Source organism: Ruditapes philippinarum, unplaced genomic scaffold (genome assembly GCF_026571515.1).
Source record: "Ruditapes philippinarum isolate M1 unplaced genomic scaffold, ASM2657151v2 ctg4796_1_1_1_1, whole genome shotgun sequence".
NCBI lineage: Eukaryota > Metazoa > Mollusca > Bivalvia > Venerida > Veneridae > Ruditapes > Ruditapes philippinarum.
In genome coordinates, this window is record NW_026866707.1 from 52451 (window position 1) to 65213 (window position 12763).

A 12763-nucleotide genomic window follows, 5' to 3' on the forward strand; every position below is an offset into this window, starting at 1 on the left:
AAAGCGGAGTTTATTTCCGCTGCCAAGTTTCGTATTAGGTCGTTCTATTTCACACCCTTCAGTCGCTAAGGTATACAAAAATCAAGAAATGATAAGGAAAATTAATGCACCTTATTATTTAAGATTTTTTAATCGATTTTTCAACAATTTTAACTTCCGTGTCGGACTGGATTGTATTGAGTTAACATCAGTGCTCGATGAAATCAATTATTCTTCTAAGCCCAACCATGCTAAGAATGACGTCATTTCGCTGCTTGCGAACTGGCGCGGCGTGGATTTTTCTTATTTATAAATTTTATCATTTGATACGGCGTTAGTGTATGTGAACTTATTTAGCATCATATGAAAAGGAAACATAAAAACGGAAAAAAACCAGTAAAAATGCGTATTATTATTGCCTTTTAAAACGGCTTTCTTCACAATGTTATGGAAGGGGCAGAAAAAAAAACAGCCGCATATACTAGTCTTGCACGTTGGATCTTTTTCTTAACTTATCAACCCGATGGGGTGGAGGCGGGGTACATACAGGCTTACAGGTAGAGGGCATACAGGTAAAACGAGGACATTTAGGTTTTTGCAAACGATAGCTTAGAGTAAAAGTTCCAATAGAAAATAGTTTTAATTACACTGTTCAAAACTGTCGTAAAATACGCCTGTCACAAAAGTTTTTGACAGAGATGTGGGTATTATAGATATGCATATAGGAGATATTCTATGGGCAATATCCGGACAATATCTGGATATTTTATCATCTCTAGTGACCTAGAGTCCTAGACACACTTGAAGTCATGATAGTTATCATTTGTGTTACAATCCATCAATAAATGATGACTAAATGGTCACTGTACACATCTTCTGTGTTATCTTAACTTTGATCTATCTATGTGACATTGACTTTGGTAGCAGGGACTTGGATTATGTGTTAATCTCAAAATGTTGGACATTTGTTACAAGTAACATTAAAAATTCCCGATGAATGTAGAAGTTTTGCTCCGATGAAGCATTTTTCTATAACCTCTAAGTGTGACCTTGACCATTAACCTAGAGACCTAGTAGATGCACGTGACACTGCTTCTCATAGTGGTGAACATTTTTATGAAATTTCATTAGAATCCCACCAAGCATCTGGACAAAATCTCTATATTTTTTCATATTTAGTGACATTGACCTTGCATATATTAACCTAAATTACATGTTTCACACCTGTAGTCATGATTATGACCATTTGTGTTTCAATCCCTTCATAAAAGATGACTAAATGGTCCAAATATACATTTTCATATCCGGACAAGTGTTTTTCAATGTCCTCTAAGTGTGACCTTGACCTTTAATCTTCAAACCTTGTTCATGCGCATGACACTGCTTCTCATAGTTGTGAACATTTCTATGAAGTTTCATTAGAATCTCTCCATGCGTGTAGGGGATATGCTCTGGACAAAATATCCATGTTATCAACTTTACTGACCTTGACGTTGCATATATCAACCTAAATTATATGGTTCACACCCGTAGTCATGATAATGACCATATATGTTTCAATCCCTCAATAAATGATAACTATAGTCCAAGTAGACATTTTCATATTTTTATCTGAACTTTGACGCCTATGTGTGATCTTGACCTTAGCCGCAGGGACCTGAATTTTGCATGCGACACTCCGGCTTACAATGGAGAAACATTTGTGCCAAATTATATTGAAATACCTCTATGCATGTAGAAGTTTTAAATTAAATTAAAATTCCTCCATGCGTGTAGGAGATATGCTCCGGACAAAAAATTGGACGCCGCCCGCCCGCCAGGGGGAAACTGTAATACGACCTGTTTTTTCTAACGTGCGTATAAAAAGGGGCATAGATATGCATAAAAAGCAAATCATAGTTAAAGGACCTGTGCCGATCATGTAAGATAATCACAGAAAACAAGTGTGTGAAGTTTCAATCCATTCCCTTCAGTAGTTATGGAGATACCAGCTTACACGTAAAAACTTAACCACAGGGACTCCGACGCTGACAAATGGGTGACTGCATTAGCTTGAATATTCTGCGAATACTTGAGCTAAAATGACCCAAAATTGAAAAGAGTTGCAGCGCTTTTTACTCAAATCGGGCAAAGAATAACACGAAAGTACTAGCTTCAATTATTTTCTGAGTATATGTTTTAATTATCTTTCACATATCTTTCTGTTTAAAGTACCTAAGCTGATCTATGTAAAATTCAAATTTTATGCTTTTAGGTTTTTGGACATTGGCAATGGAGTTCCTTTAAGGATACCTTGATTCTACCTTTAACTTTGATGTTTCTTATTATGATAAACATGCTTCTTGATGTCGAATCTCATTGGGGTTTACTTTCATTGAATATTTTGACACTTTAAATGGATCAGAAGATTTTTCCTTGCTATTTTTGTCATTTTTCATCATACATGTTCACGCATATTAGTGTTTATGAAGAAGTCAGTCTATACTTCAAAGGTTGGCAAAAAGCATTTTACCGTTTGAGAAGATTTTTTTCTACTGATTTAGTTATTTTGACCAAATATTCAATCAAAATAAATCCAAATGAGATTCGCCATCAAAAAGCATCGTTATTATTAGTGTGCCTATTCATTGAAAGAAATTGTATATTCGTTCATTATGATACATGTAAATTCAATTTTAATAGTTTGCATACCGCTAACAAATTCCGTCAACTGACCAATATATTTTACTCATTTACATTGAATGTAATAAATACACAATCCCAACAAATACCCCGTGAAGAGCGTGATATCATGTCTTTAATATGACACTGGTTTTGGGTATTGACGCAAAATTCCAAGAAAAATACAACACGTGACATGCCTTCTCTACAGATGTTTTCACGCCTGTGGGTAGATTAATTAATTAACAATTGTAATGTACGATATTCACATTAAATTGGCTATTTTGTGTGAATATAGTACTTTTAAAGTCGGTCAGAACGAATAAAGATCAGATGGCACACATTTCCGGTTACACGGCAATACAAAGTAACCAATTTTCAAAGGTTCTATTTAAATGAGCCCCATATGAATCTCAAAATTGAGCATCGGTAAAAAACATATATGTGAATTTCCGGTGCTCAATATTTGCAGTATTGTGCAAGTTTTCAACATTTTAAACATTTATATAAAATTCGAAGCCTTTTTTTTAAAGAAAATTGAAATGTGATTCTACCCTCCAGGCTTTCCTCTATATTTACCCATTTTTTGTTTGGATTTTTATGCAGTCTTCATTGAGATATTCCTTCTGTCATAGGTTCAGGTGTGCCCAAAATATGCAATGCGTATAAAGAAAATGTCGTTAAACGTACTACAAATAATTTCCAAGAACTTTGATAAAGGTCCATGAAAAAGCATGCAAAGTATTGTTTATCAACTTTGGCCTAATGGTGCATTTGCGTTAATGGTTAAGTATGTATGTAATATTTCTTACTTTTATGTAAATAGTACATACTTAGCGATTAACGCACATAAAAGCATATGTCGTGCTTTGAGGGTACCTATGTGTTAAAAAATGAGAGGGTACCTGTGATATAAAAATTCAAATGAAGAGAGGTAGCCCGTGCCGCTGCAAAACCGAAAGTAGGGTGTTTTTATGAATTTTTCATTTATTTTTGACAATATACTGCCATTTGTCCGAAGATGATATGTATATGAACATATTAAATATGTATGATGCATATATAATCAAGCCATAGGTTCATTTCAGCCCGAAAAATATGTCGAGGTGATGGGCGAGGCAAGACATGTCGATTTTTTGTAGCTTATTGTGAAGTTGCAGTACATGAAACACGGGCACATGACAAATCAGCACATAAATAAAACATTCTAGTGTTCCGTGGTATACATCTTTTCTACGTGTCATACCTCCTTTCCTTATTACAATGAAATTTTACTGGATTGTTATCCATCGCTGGTTTGTTTTAGCAGAGAATGACCTGTGCATGTTTAAAGGGGGTACCGTTTGAGCAGATTTCGCAAAGAGGGTACCGATATGGATATGCACCGTGAAAATGGAACGAAGATAAAGAAATATACTATAATTCAATTGAAAATCAATATCAAGTGCCCATGATCTGAAATATTGCACACAGAATATTGATGTACCATACATCAAGTAATGTAAAAAATCTGGAAAAACATATTTCGAGACCCTTCATATAAAGAACCTCAGTGGAGTTCCTTTAAATGACCATGATAACCAAATACAATAAATCATCAGACCACTGTTAACAAAGTCTTGTTATGCAAAATCCCGTATGTAATTCTGTAACTCTGGTGCTCTGCAAGATGAATGATAGTACATAAAAATAAACTTATACAGGAAAATACATACAGATACACAGTGCGATTTAAGTTGCAAAGATCAGAAAATACCACAGAGCTTGCAGCCCTTTGATTTCTCACTGTTTTAGACATCAAAATAACAGTGATAAATCTTCAATATCTATACTTCCATTAATAGGTTTTGGTGAATATTGGAATTTACACAGACACTTGGGGTTTGGAGCTCAAAACGCCTTTAAATTCAAATAAAATGTATATATGTCAATCCCAGCACATGTACTGATCATATATATATTTAAAAAACTTAATATCAGCCGTTTTGAAAAAAAAATCATATTTCAACATCTCTATAATAATACACAAGATAAAAATGTTCGCCGGAAAAAATCCGCACCCCTACCGTCATAATCACCATGTATTTTAATCCATTTCCAATATTTTCACATAATCCTTTGGTCCATCGACACAGAAGATATAATTCTTCACGATGATGGTCAATTTTAAACTTCAACGGTAATATAAACAACGCAACAGCCGAAATAAACATCAATATTCTCGCCGTTTTTTTTTCAACGACAAAACTTTCGATAAATTCAATGGACCAGACGGCTATGAACGAAGCTATCCGATTATGTGGCCCCAGCTTTGCCGTGTGCAAAATGCGCAGCGCTTTTAAGTTTGGGAACCACATAATCGGATAGCTTCGTTCATAGCCGTCTGGTCCATTGAATTTATCGAAAGTTTTTGTCGTTGAAAAAAAACGGCGAGAATATTGATGTTTATTTCGGCTGTTGCGTTGTTTATATTACCGTTGAAGTTTAAAATTGACCATCATCGTGAAGAATTATATCTTCTGTGTCGATGGACCAAAGGATTATGTGAAAATATTGGAAATGGATTAAGATACATGGTGATTATGACGGTAGGGGTGCGGATTTTTTCCGGCGAACATTTTTATCTTGTGTATTATTATAGATGTTGAAATATGATTTTTTTTTCAAAACGGCATATATTAAGATTTTTTGATATATATGATCAGTACATGTGCTGGGATTGACAAATATGCATTTTATTTGGATTTTAAAGGCATTTTGAGCTCCAAACCCCAAGCGTCTGTGGGAATTTATTGTGACATGCCTATGATATTGTCATGTCTATGATATATAAGCGGTTATTTCTTTCATTTCGCTCACATCTTTCCTTGCAGCCATACAGAAAAACAACACAATGGATAATAAGCTAGAGGCCTTTCCCAATAATAGCGATTTTAATCCGGGGCAAGATTCCAGTCAGTTTGACATTCCAGAATGGGCTCGAAGCTTACAACTAACATACATGCTCTTGATATTTGTCGTCGGGTTGCTTGGTAACGGAGTAGTAGTTTTCATTCAAAAACGACAAAAGGATAAATCGAGCACAGACTATCTTGTGCTAGCAATGGCGTTATTGGATCTCTTCAGCAGCGGGTTCATTACACCGTTTTACATGGCGCAAAATATCCGGTCTGTTTGGAACGTAGTTTTTTCGGGAGTTTTCTGTAAAATGAAATACTTCTTAGTGTATGGAACTAACATTTCTTCAACAACATTGTTTGCTGCCCTGGCATTCGACAGGTACATGAGAACATGTCATCCGTTAAGTTTAAAGTACATGCCCAAAACGTCAAAAATAATGAGCATTGTTACCGTCTTGATAAGCTTTGCTATCGCTCTATTTTCAATTTATGTTTTCGAACAGAACGACGCCAACAATTCCTGCGGAAAGGTCAACGGAACACAGGTATTTGATATCGTTATGACTTCGTTCTTGACGGCAGCATTTGTTCTGCTGTTCGGAATGGCAGTGTTTTGTTATACAAAGATAACTTTAAAGATACGGAGACAGGCCCGCGAAGGCAGGCAAAGAAGAAGCCGAGCATTGGGACCAACAAGTCGGATTGTTCGATTGTTTAAACCGAAGAAAGTAGAGACTTTGATTTTAAACGAACTTACTCAGTCGTCCGGTAGAAAAACCGATACTCATTTGAAGACTCTTAGCACTAAGAGCACGGCTCTTGACGCTTCAGGGAGTTGCTGCCAAGATTCTACAGTGGACAAACAAGAAACTGGAAATGATGGTTCAGCGTTTGAATCTCGCGTGGATCGTAAGACCAGAAACGTTTCGGAGGATTCAACAGTGGCGCAAACAGATTCAACGAATTTAACCTCAAATGAGAAAAGGGAGCCTCCTAGCGTTGAAAATCCTGATAGAAATACAAAGAAACAGTATTGTAAGGAAAAGTTTCGCTGCATTCATTGCGGTGAAATTGATGATGTCCAAAACTCACCAAAAAGTGCTTGTCACCACCAAAACGACGAACAATTACTGCAACCAAACAATCTAAATCTAAAACAAAGGACACATAAACAACAATGCTTGAGAAAAATGGAGGACAGCACCAGTATGATGTCCGAACGCGAGAAGAAGGAAATACGTAAAGTTAATTACGTCACATTTATGATGTTTACAATTACCGCCACTTACGTTCTCACGTGGGTTACCACCTGGGTCATGTACGCCATATTCGACCAGACGACAGTGACAGGGCGCGTTGTTCTCTACCTCACCAAAACCTCGTTTGTTGTGAATTACATCGCAACACCTTTATTTTTCACTTTAATGAGCACGCAATTCCGGGCGAGAGTAAAAAGTCTTGTTTACAATATAAGATGAACAGATGCATGCATAGTACAAGTACATGTTTTATCAACCTTTGATTGTTTTGTGTGGATGATTAGAAGTTTTTGAAAATATACATATTAAACGGGAGTGAACATCTTAACAATTTCAAATGCTCGAGTGAATATTTCAACGATAATTTATACTGGAACAGCTGTTACTTTGGAACGTCAAAGACAATGGATTTCAAGTTTTGATGTTTTTTTTTCAAACTAGGTAGATTCGAGAAACACGCCATTTTGAACCTTTCAACAACAACAAAAACAACAAACAAAAGAATTCCGACTAAATATGATTTTTTTAAAACAAAATTTTAAGTTTATATTGGATCTTATAAGGATCATCAATGCGGTGTTAAAAGTAAAGAATATGTACACTAATTCAGTATCTGACCGCTTTCTGTTCCACAGTTTGTGACCTCTCCCATTAGAATGCTCCATTTCTTAACTCTGGCACACTGAGTGTCTTTCCGGCGGGAATATTAGGTTAAATGTTGTCGTGGTTGCGTTTCGTGAATGTCGCTTTCACTTGTTAGTGTTTGTTCTCATATGGACCTTTTTACGACGCGGTCCGTTGCTATGAAAAATTATCCGGAAGTGGTATTTTTTCGCACATGCCCAATATGCGTATGGCAAAAAGAACATCGCCCTACATTATGTAATAGAAGTTCGTAGACAATTACCATAGGAACTCGAGAACGGGACCACAGATTGCGGCGCATATTTTCGATCGTTTAACAGTTTTTAAAAACGTTACTGCTACATCTAAATATCTTTTAGTATTATCCGAGTATATGGCCTCAAAAAATATTTTATCAATTGAACCCAATCTGTCTCTTTTAAAACTTGTCAAATTTTACGGTATCATAAAAAAGACAAGGAGTGACATCCGCCATTCGCCGCAACGTTTTCGGCATGAGTTTTCCCCCTTTGGCTACAATTGATTACTATTTTTTCAGAATTTTGTTCCCGTTATTTTTGTCAACTATCAGGTATCGTCCGGATATATAACGTTCACGGTTTATTGTTTACACGTGTTGACATGTATAAGCGGCATTATAACGGGCTTATTCGTGTTTTGATTTGTTAACATGGAGAAAACAGACATAATATGGTCCAACTTATTTTGCCTAACTGGAAAAAAGTAATATTAAAACATGACCCGTAGATAAATATTTTAGGCATTCATCTGGTATTCATTACTGGTGACATATAGAGAAAAATTAAAACAAAAATCAAGCATATCAAGGAGGATAACTTACGCCGAACGTTGCGGTAAATGGTGGATGTTCAATATACCGTAAATTTGACTGATTTTTAAATTAGCAGATTATATTAAATTGAGATCAGATAAATAAAGACCACCCGCTCGCATAATATTCAAAGGTCGGACAAACAATATGTAAAGCCGGTACGGATTCGGATTTATGCGCCGCAATACGCGGACCTGTTCCAGAGTTCCTATGGACAATTACGAGTTAGTTTAAGGAAAAAAAAAAGAAAATCATATAAAATAGCTTTAACAGGAACACTTATGATACCTTTAATTGAAGCAAATGGCTAAATGCACGGAAAAGACGATTGTTTAAGAATTCGCATTACGACCACGGACCTGACGATGATATAATTCTTGCAAAAAAAGTGTGGCAATATACACGCCCGGCAAACTGCCGCTCCACTTAAAAATTGTGGTGTACGGTAAAACGAGCGAACGGTATTTCCGAGAGAGAGCGGAAGGCCGGCTAATTGTAAGTTTTGTTTATGTTTGTGTCTTGTTATTCATTTAAGTTGTATATTTTCAAAAATTGATCAATGTAGTTCCGTGTAGGATTGTTTTAGGCTTTCAATGATCTAAGCTGCTTCAAAAACAAAATTAAAATTGTGCTGCCAAACAGAATTTTCTTATCACAAATATATTTAAATTTAATTTTTTTTTCTCAAAATCTTGAGAAGTAAAGATTGCAAGTAAAATAACACACATTTCATCCGGTTCCTCCTCTCCTAAAACATATAAATGCCAGTCACAGTTTTTGTCACTTCAAAAAAATAATTAATTGATTAATAAATTGATGAGATTGGTATAAATTGAAGTTGCTTTAATTACGACTTTCATATTTTTACGTGATTAACTATATCATGCCGGTATTAAAACGTCCCGGTTGAATGATATTGTAAACTAGCTGGCAAATAACAACCGGTCACGTGTCAATCTGTTTGACACTAAATTACCGCCTTGCCAATCCATTTTCAAAAGAATCCCAATTGTGTAATATTATGTAAAACATGGGTAATAAAATTTTATCTTTAACACCCTGCTGGTTCATTCTTAATTACTACTGAAAAAGTCATCTAATGAATACGAATACGAATACGAATACGAAAAGTTTATTTGTATAAAGCATAGTACAATGCTTATAACAAGTATAAATGGTAATATATACAATGTTTGGAGATCAAAACATGGATTTTTCCAGCAAACATAAGATGTTTCATGGAATATTATGTTCAATATTCAATATGATATTTAACATGTTTAATATATATGTTGCGCTTGCATGCATAAGTTTCAAATAAACAGACGCCAACCTACAATATCCTGAATAGTCTGCACTTAACTTATTCTATCATTTTCTAAAATATAAAGACATGAAGAACACTAAAGTCCTTTAGACTAAAAGTAATATTCACTGTTGCAAGTCAGTTCTTTTGAAAGATATACATGCAAACGCAAACATCTTAAACAATAAGTTATGGTTCGAATATATTTCATTTTCAAATATTACTAGAAGAGATATTATGAAATACGTTGTCTATTTGCTAAGTAAGTAAATTTAGACAAAGCACAATATAGTTTTCATAGAATTAGAAGACATTAGGCTATCGAATTTTATAACAAGTATTAATTGTAATATATACAATGTATGGAGATCAAAACATAGATTTTCCAGTAAACATAGGATGATTCATAGAATATTATGTTTAATATTCAATATTTAACATGTTTAATATATATGTTGCGCTTGCATGCATAAGTTTCAAATAAACAGACGCCAACCTACAATATCCTGAATAGTTTGCACTTAACTTATTCTGTCATTTTCTAAAATTTAAAGACATGAAGAACACTAAAGTCCTACAGACTAAACGTAATATTCACTGTTGCAAGTCAGTTCCTTTGAAAGATATACATGCAAATGCAAACATCTTAAACAATAAATTATGGTTCGAATATATTTCATTTTCAGATATCACTAGAAGAGATACTATGAAATACGTTGTCTATTTGCTAAGTAAATAAATTTAGATAAAGCACATATAGTTTTCTTAGAATTAGAAGACATTAGGCTGTCGAATTTTATAACAGACGGCCAGTGACAATAATAAGGTTTAAAAAACCTTTTCCTCAATTCTCTATAACGTGGACAGACTAACAAAAAATGATACTCTGTTTCAGGTTGTCTCATTAAACAAGATTTACATATTCTTTCTGATCTTGGTATATTTTCATATCGACCAGATTCTACACATAAGTTATGTGATGACGTTCTAAATTTAGTAAGAGCAATTCTATGATTTTTGTCTGTAATTAAATCAAAATACTTTTCACATTTAAAATCATGTTTAAAAATGCTATAAGTTTGCAGGCGACCAGAATTGTTTATATCAGTATACCACTTCTGTATAAAAGTATCTATAATTCTAATGATACCTTAAACAGAGGACTTTTGGTCATTGATTTATTAGTCTTATTTTTTATATCTGTTATAAATATCAGTTAAAAAATCTGTTTTCCAGGTTAAGTAACTTAAAATCACATCTTTAAAGCCTTTAAGTCTGCTAAAATGTAGTATTTCGTTATTGCATTTTATGCCATACGCAAAATGCGCATGCGCGAATTGCTTCGGAAAAATAGTACTGTAAAAAGGTCTATTGTGCCATGTTAAAGGCCAATTAAGCCTCAGAAATGCTTTCAGTTTTATTTTCCATACGATTTTTAATTTTTTTGTTCTGTGATATATAGTTTCCAAAATGTTACTCATTAGTCATACAGTCGAAACATCTTTCGCTTCTTTTACGTTTTAACAATGAGTATATAATCGTACATATTTCGTATTTTGTATGGAAATCGAAGTTTTTCTTTATTTACATTTTGCTAGCTTTATTACAAATAAGTTAACATTCAGTACGAGTTTTTTTCAAGCGATAAGCACCTAACACGTTCTAAAACCATTATTGCACACTTATAAAACATATATTTGTCCTTTCAGCAGACGGGAAAATTATTCATTTCTGAAGCATAAAGTGCCTTTAACTGACATTCTGTTTGTCGTTTAATAATATAATAACATTTAAGATGTTGTTTTCAACTTAAATATATCTTTTCTGCGAATCACGATTTCATCCTGTATAATTATATCCATTTACGCAGGAAAGTGAAAACAACGGAATCAACAAGTTTTCGTGGAAAAGTAACAAACAAACCTGTTTTTATAATAAACAAATTAAAAGAAATAAATAAGCGTACAAGACAGCTATTTACCAGCATTATTAATATTTTCAGAAATGCGGTTACTTTTATCAGAGCTAATTCGTGAAAATGAATATCCGAGTATCGTTTCGAAGACGCCTTTTGTTTTTCCTTGAATACTACATCCGGTCGATTTTTCATAGCAACGGACCGCATCATAAAATGGTTTATAAATAAGTACAACCAGTAAAAGTTTTGATGCTAAAGCATCAAGTCGCCGGATAAAAAAAATGAGTGTACATGTATATCATCAATATCAATAAATATAAGAAAAATTAAGTTTAATGGTTCAAGTATAAAGAAAAGAGGAACAATATGTTGAGTAATGTTTATCCATAATACATGTAATAAAACAACATATTTGGAGCAAACTTGCTTAGCAATATTGTCAAGAAACTATTATCATTATAATTAAATAAGGAAGTTTTGTTTGACAATATTGACCTAAGACTTCTTAAATTTCGGGAGGCGTTTCCTAAGTTTCCGTAACTTATTATGATTAATGTTAAAATTTTTATTGTAAGTAAAATTATACATCAATTAATATTGCTCGATGGCCTAAGTGTAAGCACGGATTTATATTGTAATATAAATCCGTGGTGTAAGTATAACGAAGTTGTGACCTAGTAGGCGCAAGTTCGAATCTTGGACAAATCCTTTTTGTAGTTTTCATAAATTGATTTTTATGATTTTTATTTTAACTACAATGTATATGAAACAGAAGTTAATAAATCGTGTGTTTCATTTCTTGTATTTTTTTATTTCATAATTTTGATAAATTTTTATTGCCATGTGCACGGCTCTACATTGTGATTTACAGGTTTACAGATTTACACTCATATTAGTGTTTATGTAGAATTCAGTCCATACTTCAAAGGTTGACAAAAAGCATTTTACCGTTTGAGAAGATTTTTTTCTAGTGATTCAGTTATTTTGACCAAATATTCAAATACAATAAATTCAAATGAGATTCGTCATCAAAAAGCATCGTTATTATTATTGTGCATATTTATTGAAAGAAATTATATAATTGTTTATTATGATACATGTAAATTCAATTTTAATAGTTTGAATACCGCTAACAAATTCCGTCAACTGACCGATATATTTTACTCGTTTAAATTGAATGTAATAAATACACAATCCTAACAAATACCCCGTGAAGAGCGTGATATCATGTCTTTAATATGACACTGGTTTTGGGTATTGACG

General features: G+C 33.6%; 1 protein-coding gene across 1 annotated transcript; it reads left to right on the forward strand.

Annotated features, from left to right (window-relative positions):
• The first annotated feature begins 5533 nt into the window (after positions 1-5533).
• Positions 5534-7018, forward strand: LOC132733426 (D(2) dopamine receptor A-like). The gene has a single exon (XM_060720074.1). It carries the CDS (start codon positions 5534-5536, stop codon positions 7016-7018), a length of 1485 nt encoding a protein of 494 aa, XP_060576057.1.
• The last annotated feature ends 5745 nt before the right edge of the window (positions 7019-12763 follow it).